Source organism: Anser anser, assembly GCF_964211835.1.
Source record: "Anser anser genome assembly, chromosome: 10".
Taxonomy (NCBI): Eukaryota; Metazoa; Chordata; class Aves; order Anseriformes; family Anatidae; genus Anser; species Anser anser.
In genome coordinates, this window is record NC_139730.1 from 615,298 (window position 1) to 634,476 (window position 19,179).

Sequence of the window (19,179 nt, forward strand, 5' to 3'; positions counted from 1 at the left end):
TCAACATGGATTGAACGTGGTTGAAAAACAAACAAAAAATAAAGGGCCCCGTCACTCCGACGGGCTCCGCATGGGGTTACCAAAACCACGGGGGCCGCGGCCCCCTCGCCCGGCGCCGCCATTTTGTGGGGGAGGCGGGCGGGGGGCGGGGCGAGATCCCCTCGCCATGGAGACGGAACCGCCGTGTCGTCACTTCCGGCCCCCCGCTCCCGTCCAATGGGGAGGCGGGCGGCGGCTGCGCGCCCAATGCGAAGGGCGCGAGGGACGGGGCGCGCGCGGCGCGGCGGGAGCGGGCGGTGAGGGGCGGCGGGGGGCGGCGCGGTGAGGCGAGGGGCGGTGAGGCGAGGCGAGGCGCCGCCCGGTGCCGCCCGGTGCCGCCCGGTCCTGTCATGGCGGCCGTGCCGCACAACAACCTCTGGGAGCAGCTGCAGCTGCACTCGGCCCGCGGCGCCCTCAGCAAGCCGCCGCCCGCGCGGAGCCGGCCCGGGTGAGTACCGGGGGGCGGCGGGGGGCCGCCGGGCTGGGTGACCGACCGGGCTGGGTGACCGCCCGGCTGACCGCCCGCCCTTCGCCTCTCTTCCAGGGGCTTCACGTTCAAGAAGCCCGCCCCGTGCGGCAGGGAGCGCAGCGGGAGCTCGGCGCTGCGGGACAAGGACGTGAACGCGGCGCCGGCCGGCGGGCAGCGCAGGAGGCCCGCGGAGCCCTTCCCGGCGGGGGGCTGCGGCCCGAGCACGGCCCCCGCCGCGCTCTGCCCCGGTCCCTGCCCGGCGTCCCGGCGCCCTGCTCAGGAGCCGGTCGGGGCCGGCAGGAGGCCGCTGGCCGCTCCCGGCCGGGCTGGGGGTCCCGCTCCGCTGGGGGGCCCCCCCGTCGCCGCGGACGATGAGTGGGACGATATGGACGACTTCGACTTGTCGGGCATCGAGAAGAGATTCTCCAAACCAGCCGTTTTGTCCCCCAAAGGCCAGAGGGCCGCCTGCAAGGCTCCCCAGAGACCGAGCTCCCGTGTCGATAAGCTGCCCGAGACCGTGAATGGCGACGCAGCGTCCCCAGAACCTGGCGCTGGGGAGCCTAAAGGAACGCCTCCCGCTGAGGAAGAGCAGCCCTCATCCCAAGGGTCTGTCATCTGTCTCGGGGACTCGGTCCACTGTGGCAGCGACAAGGTTGTGGGCGAGGATCTTCGGGAGAATTTAACTACTGACGTGACTTTGGATGATGAGAGGGAAGAGGCTCGCACAGGTAAGGGGTCAGTTTAAAGCATCGATGAACTAGAATAAAATGTGTTTGCGTTTGCACACATGAACACTTCGCTTTTCAGAAATATAGATCTTGCGAGCTCTCAATGAAATCAGAGGGAGCTGCACACACCTATCTGACAGCAGTCTTAGGCACGTGGATTTCATGTTGGTAACTGTGCTTTGCAAATGTGCGGTGTTGCAGATAGTGGAGAACTGTCTCTGCAGCAGCAGGTAGCATGGTACCGTTGGAGGTGCAAGTCTTTCCAGATGGCATTCCAGAAATACATACCAATAATCTGCAGAGATGTTACAGGGGGGAAAAAAAAAAAAGACAATTTTATAATTCAAACAAAAGAGATCTAAAATCAACTTATGCCTAAATGAAACAATGAGAAATATTAAAGCAGAAAAAGATCTGTGTTGATTTTTTTTAAAAACAAGCAAACAAATGAAAAAAACAACCACACATCAATTATGACCAAAAAGTTCATGGCCATCAGTCAGTAAGTCAGTATGCATCTTTGGCAGCTCTCTGCTTCACTTAGCTTTTCTGTTTTAAGTTTCTTAGTTGTTATGGTTTGAACTTGTGGTCCTTATTTGTGAAATTAACATCTTGATGCAAGTGATTAACACTGAACACTGTTTTCTGACAATTTATTTCTTTGCTGTTTAAAAGTCAGAAACTATATTAATCTATTGTTTTGAAATACGGCTAATAGTTTTTTCCTCTATTCCATTGTGTTTCTGTTTATACCAGAAAGAGTTTTCAGCGTTGCCCAACAATATCAGTACACTTCTCTTTCAGCTACCACTGATAAAAGTGGTGGAAGCCAGAAGCTAAGCAACAGTGAGAAAAACAGCCAACCAGAGACGGATGAGATCAGCAACGAGCTGTTAGCAAACATTGAGCTTGAAGAGGATGATTACTTAGATGTAGTTCCACCTTCCCCTGAAGAAGAGCTGCCTTCCTTCTCACCATCTGTAAAAAGCATTAGGTAAAACAAAGCTGTCTTTTTAAAACTAACAAAAAAAAATATGAAACTAGCGCTTGTTAAAAAGTTACCGTTTGAGTTGGTTTTGACTGCTTCTGGCTTGGCAGGTTAGCAGTTGACAGCTGCTATTAATGTTTTCTGAAACACCTTAAACATTGGTCATAACAAATGTGGCTTTTGCTTCAGAAAAAGCAGAGTTATTTTTCCTGTCATAGTGAGAGGGAAAAAAAATTATTGAAACAAATCTCTACAAATTGGCACATAAGAGTTAGATGTTAGCTTACTGAGCTTACTGATGTTACTTAGATGAGAAATTTATCTTTTATACTCAAATGCTGCTAGTCCAAAAGATTAAGTTCTTTTATGGATTTTTTGTAAGATGTCTGTAAATCCAATGCATTTCTGTATTTTAATGACTTTTTGTTTTAATGTTAGTAATATTTTCAAAGAATCTCCTACTGGTGGAAGATCAACAGCAAATGGCATTGAGTCTAAGCCTGAGAAGATTACAGCAAAACAGCCTGTTGCTGCAAGTGATTCTAGGGCAGAGGATGCAGGTACGTGAAATAATTTGAAATCTTATGCATTCGGTTTTGGTGATGGTTTGCAACTTCTTGTTCTCCGATGTATCCCATGTAATCTGAGAGCTTTTTCTAATAACAACTGATGAGGACGAGGAAGTATGGAACAGAGTCTTGTACAGAATTTTCAGATGTTGCATGAGTCGTGTAGATTCAGAATTGTGTTGATTCTGGGTTTGTCAGCACCAGCTTGGGATACTGCTCAGAACTCCTTTTCAGATCTTAAAAGCACGCATCTACTAAACAGTTCTCGAAGTCCACTATGACAGAAAGATGCGTCACTAAGTTTGAGCTGGTTTAGTTCTTCCGTTTGATTCCTACAGATGCTGACTTTGGAAACTACTGAGGTAATGGGTTTCTGAGTTGAACTTGCAGAATAGAAAGTTACCGAGTATAGGTGTAGAACAACATGGTTCTACAGCTGCAGATTCAGATTTTACTCTCAAGATTCATAAAAATGCAGTTTGTGCTATAATACACTATGACCGTACCAGTGTCATGTAAAATTTTGTTTATAAATGCCAAAGTAGTGTCTTTGTTCGTATTTTAACAGTATTTTTACAGAGAATGCAGTTCGTGAACGCAGTTTCTTTATGCCAATGGGCTATTAAAATATATCAAAAGCAAACTGTTTAGACTTACGCGATGTGTTCTGTCTTTTGGGAGAGAAAGTGAGATCCTCTTGTTACTTCATTCCAATAAAAAATAGTGTTACTCTTTGCTGAAATAAGCTCTGTCTTGCAGATGAAGGCCCGCATTTGGAACAGGAACTTTACAGCGTCATGGATGATATTTGTAAGCTGGTAGATGCCATTCCTATTCATGAGCTTAAGTCGCTGTCGTGTGCAAAAGAACTGCTTCAGCAAAGGGATCTCCGGTACATTTTAATAAGTAGTATTTCTTATTGCCAAGTTCTGTATGAAACCATATCATGCCTCTAGGTGTCTCCATCACACTGAAAACATGATACAGAAAGTTGTTTTTTTTTTTTTAATAAAAAGCCTAAAATAACTGACCAAATAAAGTTTTAGACAAAAAATCCGAAGACTTTCTGGCAGAATCCTGGAATTGTTAATACTTTCAGAAGAAAGAATCTGATTCCATGTTCAACCTGAGGCACAGGTAGTGCTGTTTCTTTTTTCTGGAAGGTAACTATCACCAGGTGCTTCTGAAGAAGCAGAGTGGTGCGATATAATCTGCTAAGTGTCATCCTGATTTCTTGTAACCTGAGGCGTTAATTTAATGTTCTCTCTGTGAGACTCACCATCCCTGACAATAACGATTTGTGACTTCTACCAGTATCTGCATACCTGTCATCTTTCAGTTTGAGTATTGCTACTACAGGCTGCCTCCTCCCGTATAATTTGGTGACACTGTACATAGACAAAATACTGAGATCTGGCATTTTGGTTTATGTCTTTATTGGGCTGAAACAGTGCTTTTTCTAAACATTCTTGGTAAAACTATTTTTTTCTATTATTACTGTAGTCAGTGATAGTCTTCAGAAAGTACAGAAAAACATAATTTGTTTCAAGCGTATTTTTTACTTCTTTAACTTTGGGTTTGTGCCTTTAAGAACTTTATGCTCTGTGTTGCCTGAATCAGTTCTTCACTATTAAGAATTCCTTTATTTTAATACTTGTGGTGAACGCATATTGATTTTGCAATTACTGTGTTCAACTGAGTTCTGGTATTATTCTCTCTTCCCTAGATTTGTTTGAAATATTTTTAAAATATTGAGTTGTAATGTCCTGTGTTGGACACAAAAAACAATGTAACCACCATATGTTAATATTTTAATTAGGAAGAAAAAGACAAATGTTTAATGTATGTTGTAGAAAGTGATATATCATTGCTTGTGACTTAAATATTCATTTTCATTCTTCCTTCCCTTGCCATCTCTTCCAGGAGAAAATTGTTAGCTAGTTCTGTCACTTTGAAGGCAAGAAGCACAAACAACATTTTTCCTAGAGATGGGAAGGCATGTGTGCAACAAGACTCCTCTGTGCGTTCTGGTACTGCTTTGTGTTCTGGCCCAAATAGGAGTTTTGTCAGAAACTCACCAAAATCTACAAATCTTTCATCTAAGCTTTCCGGGACTGTTAATTTAAGCAGTTTTTCTACAGAAAATGATCAAACACTTGATGACTTGGATACCTCTTATGTTTCGAAGCAAAATGTTCAGGAGGTCATCTGCCTAGAAACTGCAGAACTTTCTTCTTCCAAGGTGAACAGCAAAGACAGAACGTCTCTCAGCCATCCTTCGGAGATGTCTTTCAACAACAGCTGGTGTGAAAAAACAGCGGTGAGAAACGGTGAACGCTGGCATCTTCCGGAGAGGCCCATTACGAGCACTGCCGTGAAAGTTCCGAGCAAAGCCCCTGCTGGCACTGCTGCATCAGACTGTTTAGATGTAAACGATACAGACTTTGATCTCGATAATTTTGATATTGATGATTTTGATGAGGGCTGGGAGAATTCAGTGACTGTTTCGGCACCTGAGACACCATCTGCGCCATTGTATCAGCCGGTCAGGGAGGGGCCACCTGCCAGGTCCCTGCTCTCAAAGATCATCTCAGCAGCCAAAGGATCTCCTCCTGTATCAAATCCTGTTGCTCCAAAATCAAGCTGCTTGACTGCAACAAAGAACCAAACAGGTAAATTATGCGAATGAGGATTACTGTTTTTCCTTTTTAATTTGTGTGTATTTATGCTAAGTCTAAGACCAAGTAATTTACTGTAGATGACATCAGTGCCTTTTTGGTCATATGGAAATTTGTTTTTACTTCTCTTTGTAAAGATGACACTGCAGAATCTTTCTCCTCTCTTTTTCTCCTCAGAGTGTTGCCAAATTTGAATATTTATTTGCCATGTAGGTTACAGACTGCTGGGGAGATGAAGTGCTGGGGAGATGAAGCTGCTAAAATTGGAAACTGGAATGCTTCTGTGGTTTAATTAAATGATGACTCTGCAGTTGTTAATTCAAAGCCATACAATAGTCTTAGCTGCTTATACAAAACATTCAAATTTGGGTACTTGTTGAAGTAAACCTAACCCCTCTGGTGCACGAGTGTAGGTCAGTATTACCAGTTCTTGCAGGAACGGGGAGGTGAAAGCAGAGGTGTTTTTAAGTCATGCAGGCTTTTATCATGCTGTAAGCTTACTCAAGCAGTTGTTTTTGAAGACCTAACCATGCTGAGAGGTGTTCTGACTGCAGGTTTACTGTCTGAGTGTAGGCACGCTTCTCTGCTGCTGATGCAGCTGGCTTCTAAGTAGCACTAGTTAAATACAGGGAGAGTGCTAGTAGTTTTGTGGCAAAGATAAAGTTTTACAGCATAAGATTATGCATTTTATACAGTTGCGGGCAAGTTTGTTTAAAAAAAAAATCAGAGATTAGTGTATAATCAAAATTCATACTTTAGCCAGCCTTAAATTCTAGTTGTATGCATCTTCTTTATTTATATTAACTTACGATTTTAGTTTAAAAGGTTTAAGGAGTTGAAGTGTTCGCTAGGCAATCTGTTACACCAATGGAGTTCTGTGTTGAAAGAGGTAAAGTACAATTTGGTATTGGAACTTATTTTAAGAACATTTTCTCTGTCTACTAGAGCCACTGGTTAATAACCCCGCACTAGAACGTTTCAGGGGTATGAAATTTTCCCACTCTGAAGAAATGATGACTATATTTCACAGAAAGTTTGGTTTGCACACTTTCCGGACGAATCAGCTGGAGGCCATCAATGCTGCTCTTCTGGGAGAAGATTGTTTCATCTTAATGCCCACTGGTATGTATCTACAAACATCACACGGCTACAGGCTTTTGAGATCTGACATGCATTCGAGAAATAAAGATCTGTAGTTCCTTCTGCAAGGCTCGTGACAAACTATTCTTTCTCTGTGCCTTTATGGAGGTCTTGCTAAATTGTGCTGCTTGAATTCTGTAGCGACAGGATTTCTGGAATTTTGAATGCGCTTGGGTATTTTGAATAAGGTGATTAGATTTCGCTCTTCCATAATGTTTCACGTGACAACTCTTCCTTTACCTGAAGGTAGCATCTTGAAGACTCATTGGTAAAAGTTTGTTTCTTAAAGCACTGTTAAATGGAAAGTAAGAAATAGGACTGTTTTCTTCTGCTCTTTCTCTGCCTTGTCTCCCTTTCCTCTAGATACCTAATATTTGTTGCACACTGTTTAATTCTTACAGGTGGTGGTAAAAGTTTGTGCTACCAATTACCTGCTTGTGTCTCCGCTGGAGTCACTATTGTTATTTCTCCGCTGAGATCGCTGATAATAGATCAAGTTCAGAAGCTGAATACTTTAGATGTAAGTTCAAACAAGTTATTTAGTTAAACTGCAGATAAGAAATCTGAAATATTACGATAAATCTTGTGTGTCTCAGATATAAACTCCAAAAAATAATTAGACGTAAGCTGTGAAGGCACACCTGTTAAAGTTGTCTAGGAAGATCTACATTAGATGAGCTAGAATATATGTGCAGTCTAACTCATCAGTTTATTGATGCTCATGTATTTGTTGTTCAAGCTTAGTTTTCAAGAAGATGTACCTGATTCTCAGATTCTAAGAGTAGTGTTTAGACAAGTAAATGGAAGTAGTCTGGGACGGTAGAAGAAGCGAGCACTAATAATTCCTGAGGTAGGAGGGTTCTGAAGATGCTAATCATTTCTGGATAAGTAATATTTAGACAAAAAAAAAAAAGTAAGTGAAAAGTATCACGTCTGTTTTCTTTACCGGAAAGAGTTGAAAGAAAGTAGATGTACCCTCTAAGTCAGCTGTTTGTTGGTAGAGTTGGGAGCAGAAGAATAGAATTTGGTTTATAATCCTTTGGCTTTATCATCAGAAAGATAATGCAATGGCTCCTGTACAGCAGGGATTCAAATGCTATCTGTAATAACATTTTCAATGCTTTCTTGTGTAATGTTCGCTAAGGGTAGTAAATGGATATACTTTTTACCTGCTTTATAACCAGTTATAGGACTAGCATTTGAGGATACTTTCATTTTGCACACATTAAAACTTAATATACATATTTATTTTTTACAGATTGCTGCAACATACCTGACTGGTGATAGAACAGATGCTGATGCTTCGAACATATATATGCAATTGTCAAAAAAAGATCCTGTAATAAAACTTCTGTATGTTACCCCTGAGAAGGTTTGTACTCGATCTGAATTGTAAAGTCCTGGAGGCAACAAGAGGATTGCTATAAGAATAAAGGGGAAACATAGAACTTAGAGTAGGCTTCTTGAAAAAAAAAAAGTGTGAAATACTTTAATAGAATTCAGTAAGTCTCTATATGGATGCAACTACGTTCAGTCAGTAATTAACCAAGAATGAGAACTGAGCATAACGTCTGCAAAATTTAAACTCTTAAAGCAAAAACGCCATTTGTATCATCTTCAATATATCATAGCATGTACTAGTGGCTGTCGGAATCTAGGCTACTCTGAACATGATACTACAGGGTAGGAACATGTAACTACCAAGTTGGCAGGTGACTGTCAAAAGACTGTCTTGTAGTTAATTGTATGCTGCCTTTAAAAATGATATTCCACAAGAGCATTGCGAGAGGGGACTACTTAGTGTGCTGAATGTTTCTTCCTACAGCTTTGCCTTTCCCTGTCTTCTATGACATAAGTCATTTAAATTCAATCAGATTATTGGACCTCTGGGTAGCTGATCCTAGAGCTTTGTGGCAATCCCACATCAGCTGCTTCATTGTCAATTAAAATCAAGGTGATTGCCATCACCTTTATGCCTTCAGGCTTTACGTGTGCAGTCCAGATGAACTTGGCTGTACAGAACAATTGTTTCTGCAGTCTTAGCTAGGGTGACACTTGGCTTTGTTTGTTTGCTTTCTAATGCCACTGGTGGGTGTTCACCTAGGTCTGTGCAAGCAACCGACTGATGTCAGCCCTGGAAAATCTTTACAACCGGAAACTCCTAGCACGTTTTGTCATTGATGAGGCCCACTGTGTCAGCCAGGTGAAAACCTTGATTTGTTTTTCACAATGGCAAAAACTTAGTTGGAGCATCGTACTCAGTTATTTTTCTTTTTCTTTTTTTTTTTTTAACTAGTGGGGTCATGATTTTCGAAAAGACTACAAACGACTGAACATGCTCCGCAAGAAGTTTCGCTCTGTTCCTATGATGGCTCTTACTGCCACTGCTAACCCAAGAGTGCAAAAGGATATTCAGAATCAGCTTGAGATGCTAAGACCACAAGTGTAAGTTGTCCAGCAGTTTCCTGAAACAATTTGAGCTGCAGAACGTTTGAATGGAAAACTTAAGAAAGCAAGAAATGCATTAGAGGTCCATCTGAAACACTTACATAGATGTATCAGATTAAATTCCACGCATGTATTCTCATTTAATCAGACTTAAATGCAGATTATTAAAATAATAAGAAATCTTGCCAAACTCTTCCTTGCTTGATTAAGGAAGCTGTAAGTGTGCAAGTTACATTTTAGAGTGCCTTTCATGAGAGTGCTGGAAAATCCAAAAGCAGGAAGTGTTTTTTAGTTAACGTTGGCAGTAACTTAGATTATGAGTTACTGTTGGGTCTGGATCCCATTTTAACGTTTTCAGTGTACCTGATGGAAAAGTAAAGCACTCTGACTTTTTTTTTTAATTTTAGAAATACTGTTCTGTTGACTTTTCAAAAAAATTTAGAAATCTGTGTGAATGTTAGAATGACAAGCATTTCTTCCATGCTGACTTCCACGGTGCAGTGTAGCTTTCTTTATTTTCCAGCCACAGGAAAAACAGAAATCGTAGGCCCAAAATGTGAGTGATGTGAATCTCAGTGAGGATAGTGGAACAGTAATTCCTATGCAGGTGGCACAGGACTAGTAGTAATGACTTGAATTTGAGACATTCCAGTCAATTCCTAGCTTGTTGAACGGACTACTGCGCTCATAAAATTGAGTACCAATAAGATGTCTTGTTTTTAGGTTTACAATGAGCTTCAACAGGCATAACTTGAAATATGATGTATTGCCCAAGAAGCCAAAGAGGGTGGCAATGGATTGCTTGGAATGGATTAAAAAATATCATCCACGTGAGTACTGAGCAATGTAGTGTGCTTCTATGCATTTTTATGAACTACTTTATAAAAGCTTTTCCTATCTCACAATACTATATATATTAAAAAAAAGAAAAAGCCTTGTGCCTTTTTCAAGCTACTGGTACATTTACAGAAACAACAAGTAGGAGAAAAAATATTGCTGATAATGAGAATCAGATTTGCAGACATCCTAAACTTAAGAGTTCAAGATAAGACGAAAAAGGAAATTATGGTAGTGCTCTGAGTAATCTATCTGGAGGTTGCCAGACCTTTTAGTGTCATCTAATACCCATACAGTTTTAATAGTTTAATTCTGTTTGTCTGTGCTTATCTGTGGTTGCCCTTAATTATATCTTTTGTGAGCCATATCTGTCTGTGCTCTCATTTTGGAGTCCTGCACCTCCTGCTGTTGGAAGTTGACTACACAGAGCTCCCTTCATAGCTTCTCTAGTGCTGTAACCTAGTAAATAAGTGAGGAGTTGAATGAGGAGAAACTAACTAAACCATCTGATATTAACAAACTTACTTTGCTTTATTGAGCAGTTACGTTGATTCCAATAGGGGAAAAATGGGTAAGTGTAATGCGGTATTGTCTTGACACAGGTATGACTGTTACAGCTTTATTCCCTGTCACCTGCTTTATTCTAGCACATCTCTTATATTCGCAGATGACTCTGGAATAATTTACTGCCTTTCACGTCACGAATGTGACACGACTGCAGCCATTCTGCAGAAGGAAGGTCTTTCTGCGCTTGCCTATCATGCTGGCCTCCCTGACTCCAACAGAGATCTTGTGCAAAAGAAGTGGATTAATCAAGAAGGATGCCAGGTAAAAAAAAAAAAAAAAAAAAAAGCGGAGGGGAAGGAAGTATTTAGAGGAAAGTATTTAGCGGAAGAATTTAGAGCACTTGTATTGCTCTTGGCCTAGTAAAGGAAAACAAAGTTGTGTAACATTATTGCAAAATCAGATGCAGGGTTAAATAACTGATCATAAGAGATCTGCCCAAACCTGTCAGTCTTCTTTTCATTGTGACTTTTACAAATCAAAGACCTCAGTACTGCACCAAGGTATGATGCTCCAGGAATAAGGAACTGAGCTGTGCAAGGCTTCTGAAACAGCCCTAGGCACTCTTGCTGAATTGTATCTTGAGATTCTCAAATTTGGAGTTTTCCCTCTATGGCAAAAAGATCTCCTAAAAGAAGGAGAGAGGGGCTTTTACTGTTCTGTACTTGTCTTGCAGGGTTCCAGTTGAAATTCTCTGTTCTGCATAATTTCATAAGCCTGATAACATGCCTGTTTTTGGTGCAGAGTACTGCATATGAATGGTTTTCATAACTCTGCATAACACAGTGTGATTTCTTCTAGGTTATATGTGCAACAATTGCCTTTGGAATGGGAATAGATAAACCTGATGTACGATATGTTATCCATGCTTCCCTTCCTAAATCTGTAGAAGGTTACTATCAGGAGTCTGGCAGGGCCGGACGAGATGGTGAAATGTCTCACTGTCTGCTCTTCTACAGCTACAGTGATGTAACCAGACTTAGAAGGCTCATACTAAGTAAGTGATTTTTTGTATCTGTAGCTTAATTGAGACAATAGTAAAGAAGTCATGTAGTTGCTGGTTTCTGTTTCAGTTAGACTGGGTTATTTTCTCACTTAGAAGTGAAGTGGTGTATGGTATTGCAAAGATGGGAGAACTGTGCACCTTTGTTTTATTATTTACCTGAATGATTTTCTGTAGTGAAAGATTTTTATTACTTATGATTAGTTCTAGTCAAAGCCATTTTTCTTTATATGTATTCATCTCTTGATTTTTATCATTATAGATTTTTCTCCATCCTTTAAAGCTTGAGAGGTAAAATCTGGTTTAGGTTAGTTCTGTACTAAAGTACTTGTCCTTTTTTAAGCAACAGAATATTATGTTTTGTCTTTTTGTCTATCTGATAATATGTAAAAAGACAGAAGTGAAGATAAAACAAATATGATTGAACTTATTGCATTTCAGTGGAGAAAGATGGAAACATTCACACGAGAGAAACCCACTTTAACAACCTGTACAGTATGGTTCATTACTGTGAGAACGTAGTAGATTGCCGGAGAATTCAGCTTTTGGCCTACTTCGGGGAAACTAATTTTAATCCTAACTTTTGTAAAGATCACCCAGAAGTAATTTGTGATAACTGCAGTAGAAAGAAGGTAAAAATCAGTTCTTATTTATAGTGCTGTTAAACTGATTTTGTATTTTGCTGCATTTGAAAAATGGTAACATTACACTTGGGAAGGTAAATAGAGAAAATGAGTAAGATGCCTTGTAGTTTTGTGATGCTGGATGCTTTGAATTGTTTTCAGGGTTTAAACGAGAGTATAATTATGTAAACTATCCATGGACTTATGCTGTTGTTTTGGCCCAGGGTGACTAGTGAGGTATAAGGATGTCCCTTAGTGTTGCTTTTTGGCCACTGTGCTCATTGGAGACAGGAATATAAGATCAACTGGAGTGGCTCTGATGTTGGCTATGAATGGCTATGATGGCTATACCTGATGATGTTGCTTCTCAAGCCAATGTTTGTAGCACTACCCTATACATAAAATCATAGAAAATAATACGTCTGTGATTGTAACAAAAATTGACTAGAATAATGCAGATTTTGTCCAGCCTTCTCATTTTAATGTGTGTAGGAAGTGTAACTTCTAGTGCATGGCAGCAAAAAATTACGGGAATGCTTTACGAACAATTTACCTTGATCATTGGTACAGACTCAGCAATCTTCCAGCTCTCTGTGTAGAATTAACACACTAAAGGTTAGATACAGTCAGTTATGTCTTTTGTCTTGCATTTTTCAGAGTAATATCTAACCTGTGACTATATCACTGTTGCTGTACTAACTAGCAAATCACTATTTTCGTGTTTGGGACAAAATGAATTCATGACTGGAAAAAGCTCAATAATGAAAAACAAGGTTGTCAGTAACACAACTTGCATTAGGATAGAACCACATCCAGTTGTTTCCTAATCAAGTCTATTTTAATAGGATTATAAATCAAGAAATGTAACCGATGAAGTGAAAAGCATTATAAGATTTGTACAGCAACATTGCGGAGAGATGAGAGGAATAAATGCAAGGAGAAATGCAGGTTCTGGAAGATACACATTGAATATGATGGTAGACATTTTCTTAGGTAAGTATTGTTTTTCCAGAAACAACACCTAAATATACACGGTGCATAAACTCCTGAGTATCAGGAGGTCTTTGTAATATCAGCAGTGGTTTAAAATAACATATATTTGGCAAAATTATTCTTCCCAGGAATCTCTTGATGGTTAAATGATTGAAAATAAATGAGACTAAAGCTTTAATCTCTTTCAGGTTGCTATAATGATATTAGTTTTCTGCTGGTGCTTGGACTTTCTGGTACTTGCATGCTGTGTGTGTGTGCATATGCGCTCAAACCACGGAATACTCCTGGGAGTCTTCGATGTGCTTCTAAACACATACCTGTGAAGGCTCTCTAATTGCAGGCTAATCCTCTGACTTCTGTTGCACAGGTACAAAGAGTGCGAAGATTCAGTCTGGAATATTTGGGAAGGGGGCTGCCTACTCAAGGCATAATGTTGAAAGACTATTTAGAAAACTGGTATTGGACAAGATTCTGGATGAAGACTTGTATATTACAGCTAATGACCAAGCCGTAGCTTATGTAATTCTAGGAGAGCGAGCGCAGGCTGTGCTAAATGGATCACTACAGGTGAGTAACAATTTTTTTCCCTTGAACGTACTGTTTTAAGGAATATGCTACAGTTTTTGTGCAGCATATACATTGTGTTTTTTTTTAACATAGTTTGAGTACTGACTGAAATACAGTAACTGATCTTTAGTAAATTCATGGAGCAGAATCTGACAATCATGACCTGTAGCCCAGTGTTCTAATAGTAATGTCGTGAAGCAAAAGGTGAGTTTGAGAGTACTGGAGAGGGTTAAATCTTTCTGTTCATTCTCCTTCTGCTTGATTCCATCATGACAAGAATGCAAAATTTTGGGACTGTTCAGCCTGGAGAAGAGGAGGCTCGGAAGGGATCTTATTAATGTCTATACTCGAAGGGAGGGTGCAAAGAGGACAGAGCAAGGCTCCTCTCAGTAGGGCCCAGTGCCAGGAGGAGGCAGTGGGCACAAACTGAAACACAAGAGGTTCCATCTAATCATCAGGAAGCACTTCCTTACTGGGGAGGTGACTGAGTAGTGGAATGGGTTGCCCAGAAAGCTTGTGAAGTCTCCTCGTTGAAGACCTACAGAAGTCAGGGGGATGTGGTCCAGGGCAACCTGCTCCTGGTGGCCCTGTTTGAGCTTGGGGACTGGACCAGATGATCTCCAGAGGTCCCTTCCAACCTCAGCCGTTCTGTGATACTGACCGACACAGAAAGTGCTAGCTAAGGAGGAAGAAAAATAAAAAGGAACAGCACTACTTTATTCTGCATTTTATGCTCTATTTTTTTCCAGCCATTGATGCTGTCTGAAATAAAATGCACTCCTCCAAGAAGGTCATGAAACCAGTCTCAGAATTGCTTGAGGCAGTACCTCCTCTGCATTAGTGCTGTGTTTGGAGAAGAGCCCTCAGCAATAGACCTAGTGACCTCTGTTTAAAGCTAGCTGCATGTTGGTTTCACAGGGCTTTTTCCTGTGTTGTGTATACTTGCTTTGCTTGTTCTTTGTAGAAGAAGCTTACAGGTGGTTGAGAATGGGTGCTTTAACAACTGGCCTGTAAAAAAGATCACTGTAAAAGTGTGTACTGGGTAAACAGCTTTTTTTGGTCCATCAGAGAATACTTTTGGTTTCTTTCACTGTTCTTCTGCGTTACCAATCTATGCTCTAATGACTACTCTGCAGCAGCTCCCCTGACAGAAGTTATCGATTGGCTTACCTTAACAGGTGGAATTTCATGAAACTGAAAGTGCCAGTGCCATTCGAAAACAAAGGGCTTCTGTGACAAAAATGTCACAGCGGGAAGAGATGGTTAAAAAGTGCCTCAGCGAACTTACAGACATGTGCAAAACTCTTGGGAAAGTCTTCGATGTGCATTACTTCAATATTTTCAGTACTTCAACTCTAAAGAAAATAGCAGGTAATGTCAACTGTTCATTAACCCCCTGTAGGCAGTAGACTGCATGTGCAACTGTAGCCTTTTCTGAGAGAAAATCTATAGTTTCCTAAAGTTTGGAGAGAGACGCTTTACCTATACGCAGCTGAGTGAATCCCATGCAAGTAGAATATACAGCATACATTCCCCTGGTGCGTACTAACCAGCTGGAAGTAAATCTGTATAGAAAAAAAGGCTTGCTTCCCTGGGGAGTTAGTGGACACTGTGGCACTAAAAGGGATGGATTTCCTCCAGAATGTTCTACCTTAAGAAGTTACTTTGATGTGTCTAACTGGTACCTTGTTACCTTACAGAAACCTTGTCTTCCGATGTGGAGGTTTTGCTGCAGATAGATGGAGTCACAGAAGATAAACTGGAAAAATATGGCGCAGAAATAATTAAAGTGATGGATAAGTACTCTGAATGGACCATACCAGGTTTAGTATTCTTTGCATGTAAATGTGTGTTCCAATATAATCCTTTTCCCTCCTTCTCTATATAAGAAGTTCCCGTGAAAAGTCACCTGGTTTTAAACACAATCACTGTTTCTTGGAGTTTAATGATTACAAAAAAGGGAGCAATTTCACATTCTCAGAACGTACAAAGGTCTTTGCTGTCTTCTCACTGGTTAAATTCAGCATAGTTCTGACAGACTGAAAAAGGAAAAGAAAGACTAAACATATTTCTGCGCTCCTTCCCTGTTAGTTATTGGGGTTTATGTAATATACTTAGACAGAGAGTTCAGGGCATTCAGGTTAAAAATCTTGCCCCCCCCTGCATATTTTTCCATCTGAATCTACTATGTATTGGGTAGTGCCGTAGCCTGGCAGACCATCAATAACTACTGCCTTTTATTTTTCATAGTAACTGAGATCAGCAAGTCCAAGTCTACACTGACTAGCTCCTGCTGAAATGCGAAGAACTTTCAAAACTAGATGGAGGGGGCAAAAAAAAAAAAAAAAAAGGCAAGCAAGTCAGTATGCCAGTATTTTACAGTCCCTTTTTACAGCTTTTAACCTTATACACAGAGTTCAGCTCAGGGGAGAATTAAGCCATGAGACTAGTAAATCTGGCAGTGTCACGAGCGTAGCATGTAGCCTGTGTTGTAATTAGAATATTTTATATAGCTTGGCCATCAGTTTAAAAGCGATTCATAGTTTTGTTTAAGGAGGCTGTGTTTTCATATGCTGCAATGTGAATAAATTCATGTCTACAAACCTCACTTAAGTGTTTCATTTGACTGCCTGTGCAAAGAATCATGTCCTTCTCGCTTACAACTGATTGAGGAGGAACTCTGAGCTGTCTGAGCCTTTCAGTGTCTCCTGGTGCTGTTTTAAAAACAAGTGCTGTATTTGAGTGTATTATTTATGGTATATTCCATAATTCTTTCCAGCTGACACAGGGAAAAGAGTGTAAAGGCAGAAAGCGCAGTGCTACCAAAATAGTTTAGAAAAGAAGCCAAGCTAGTGAAAATAGGGCTGGTCTTTTTTTTTTTTTTTTTTATCATGATGAGTTAAACCAAAACTGCCTTCTGTCTGTCTTTGCTTTACAACAACCTGAGAAATGCCTTTAGCTGAGCCTGGAGCATCACCAGGAGGATTGTGGTGCAAGGAGTATTTGAATGGCAAGGACAGAAGTTTGGCGCAAATAGCGTGCTCTAGCTGACAGTTCTGGCTGCCCCAGGCAATGTTTTGATTTCGTTAGTTTTAATTCATCGTCTATCTGCAGAAGATGCCGCCTGCCAAAGTGTGGACACAGCTGCGGGGAGTACTGGCACACCTGAGAGTGAGGAAGAAGCAGGAGATGTAGTTACAACCTCAAGCTATTTTTGCAATAATGCAAACCAAAGAAGGAAAAGGAAAAGGCCGCCAAACTTCAGAGAATCCAAGAAGAAAAAGACAAGCAGTGCTGGTAGCCAGCAGTTTCATCCCAAAGGGTATGTTGCTTGTGCTCAGTTGTAACTTTTGTTTTCCCGAGGTGATGATGATCCCAGAACTGCACTGTTATCTTAATGCATTTTCTTAAGTAATTGTATGGGATTATATGTAGGTTAGTTCATCAAATACTGAACTTTAAAAATTAATTAAATATCAGTTTCAGGCTTCTCAGGAGGAGGTGTACCACTATGCTGCTTCTGCTGCTGCCAACGTGCTCTTGCTTACCTTTGCCATTTCTGTGGCGGGATATTGGTATTCCTCAAACTAACGTGCTAAGTTTCAAAGCTTATAGCAGGAGCAGAATTTGCTGCAAAAATAAGGGTTAATTTTATGATGCCCCTTTCCGCTGTCTGAAATCTTAATATGCAGGGCAAATTAGAGGTACGTTCTCAATGTACTTTCATACTAACACTTATTCGCCTGTAATTAGATTATGTGACTGCACTGGAATGAAACTCACTGCTTTCTGCCATTGCTTTTTTTTTTTTTCAGGTATATCTCCTTTTCTGTACTCGTTTTCCTCACTCAGTTATTTTTTCTGCTTGTCTTGCTTTGTTTTTTTAGGAAATAGCAGTTCCAGCTTAGTATGTTTTATTCCTCTGCTTTCCATCTACCTAAAATATTAGTCATTAAATGCTGTTGACCCTGAAGTGTCATTTAATGTTGATACTCTAATTAGATTAATAGGAGTTAGGTTGGTTTAGCATTCTGTGTTCATATTTCAGGCTGCTTCTTGCCCTTAAGCAGATGTCAGAGCAACAGCTACACTAAATTTACATTTCAAAGGTATTCTTGCAGCCATGTTTATTAAAAAAAAAAAGTTCAAAAAATATATAGTTGTCTAGAAAATCTTACATGGTGTGCAACTGTATAAATACACCACGGGTAGGGAATGTGGCAAGTAAACCAAATGTTTGACACACGATACTGTAACTTCTCTCTAAATATTACAGTGGTTACAGCAAGTACCGAAGGACCAAAAGGCCATCCAACTCTAAGACTCCACCTTCATCTGGCTACAGCTCAGCATCTTACGGTGCCACACAAGGAACTGTTGGAAAGCTGGGGATTATGGCACCACCGAAGCCGAAAAACAGGCAATTCCTTCAGCCTTCATATTCGATATTGTAACTAGGAAAATGTAAATACTGTATAAAAGCATGCCATGAAGCTGTAATCATTGTTTATAAATCTTTATTTGATTTGCTGAACCTTCTTAGATTTGTACATTTGTGAAGTCCAAAAGTTCGTGTTAAATAAATATTTTTAAGCTCAAATTTATTCAGACCTTTTTTCTGCTACAAACAGATATCAGTTCTGACTAGTTCTAGATGCCCTACTGTTTCAGGGAAAATAATCCCTGTAAGCCTGCATTAAAGCTATCTCTGGGATACACTTGAGATCACAAATCAAAAGCAGTTACTGGAACGGTGAATCCCAGAGATGTGGTTGCCTCTGTTCTTCTCCCTTGCTAGATGTCTAAGTAATTCAGAGCTACATAACAGAGGAGTTCTGAAAATTTAAGTCTTGGGATGTTAACCTGACATAAAATATGATTAACAGTTGTAAGCTTCCTTTTTTTTTTTCCCCCCAGATACTGAGGCTGGAATGTCTGCTGAAGCGCCAGGTGCTGTCCTAGATGTGCTCTTTTAGTCATCCTGTTTGTTTGTTTTTACAGTGTGGAGCTGTGTGATCACCATGGCTGTGATAAGGGCATTTGATATGCCCTTCTTTTACCTTCCTGCCTTACATAAGGCAGCCCTGATAAGTTCAGGAGGAGTTTAGATGTGTATCTGTTTCTACATGTGCATTTCTATGACATGCCTGACACTGCAGGGGCAGAACCAACTGTTTTTTTGCTTGACTGCAGCAAAGGATTCCATCAGCTGTTGCTGAGCAAGGAGTCTGATAGCAAGTACTTTATATAACCCATCCTGTGAGTCTGAAGTGTGCTCAAGGCTGTTTCAATTAACCTCACTGTTAAAAAAAAAAAAAGTACACTTTTTCTATCCTTAACATGCCAAGCTGCAGCATAAAGCTGCAGAGTATAATTAATCACTTCTCTTTGCTGTCCAGCAAAGATTCTGATCTCATGCATCAGTCCTGGGCCACCAAGTGCTAGGTGCCCGTGTGGACTGAGTCACAGAACAGCACAGGTTGGAAGGGACCTTAGAGGTTATCTCATTGCAACCCCCCTGCCCTGCGTGGAC

At 40.7% G+C, this 19,179-nt stretch overlaps 1 protein-coding gene across 2 annotated transcripts; it reads left to right on the forward strand.

Annotated features, from left to right (window-relative positions):
* The first annotated feature begins 192 nt into the window (after positions 1-192).
* On the forward strand, positions 193-18,246 carry BLM (BLM RecQ like helicase). Of its 2 annotated transcripts, none has more exons than XM_083850331.1 (21): positions 193-487; positions 584-1,236; positions 1,993-2,230; positions 2,663-2,784; positions 3,553-3,685; positions 4,717-5,465; positions 6,417-6,593; positions 7,013-7,131; positions 7,870-7,983; positions 8,716-8,814; positions 8,908-9,056; positions 9,783-9,889; positions 10,564-10,724; positions 11,262-11,457; positions 11,905-12,095; positions 12,932-13,079; positions 13,447-13,646; positions 14,825-15,017; positions 15,347-15,469; positions 16,761-16,968; positions 17,923-18,246. In XM_083850331.1, the coding sequence occupies exons 1-21, from the start codon at positions 390-392 to the stop codon at positions 18,098-18,100; spliced, it is 4,356 nt and encodes a 1,451-aa protein (XP_083706457.1). In that variant the 5' UTR covers positions 193-389; the 3' UTR covers positions 18,101-18,246. The 2 variants fall into 2 exon arrangements, with proteins under 2 accessions (XP_083706457.1, XP_083706458.1); XM_083850332.1 differs by having other exon boundaries at positions 196-487; positions 2,041-2,230.
* The last annotated feature ends 933 nt before the right edge of the window (positions 18,247-19,179 follow it).

Bases quoted from the DNA above. Each gene is read 5' to 3' on its own strand.
- BLM (XM_083850331.1), top strand. From the start codon at position 390: ATGGCGGCCGTGCCGCACAACAACCTCTGGGAGCAGCTGCAGCTGCAC. The intron at 5,466-6,416 runs GTAAATTATGCG...TCTGTCTACTAG, and splicing joins TGCAACAAAGAACCAAACAG to AGCCACTGGTTAATAACCCC. The intron at 10,725-11,261 runs GTAAAAAAAAAA...GATTTCTTCTAG, and splicing joins TTAATCAAGAAGGATGCCAG to GTTATATGTGCAACAATTGC.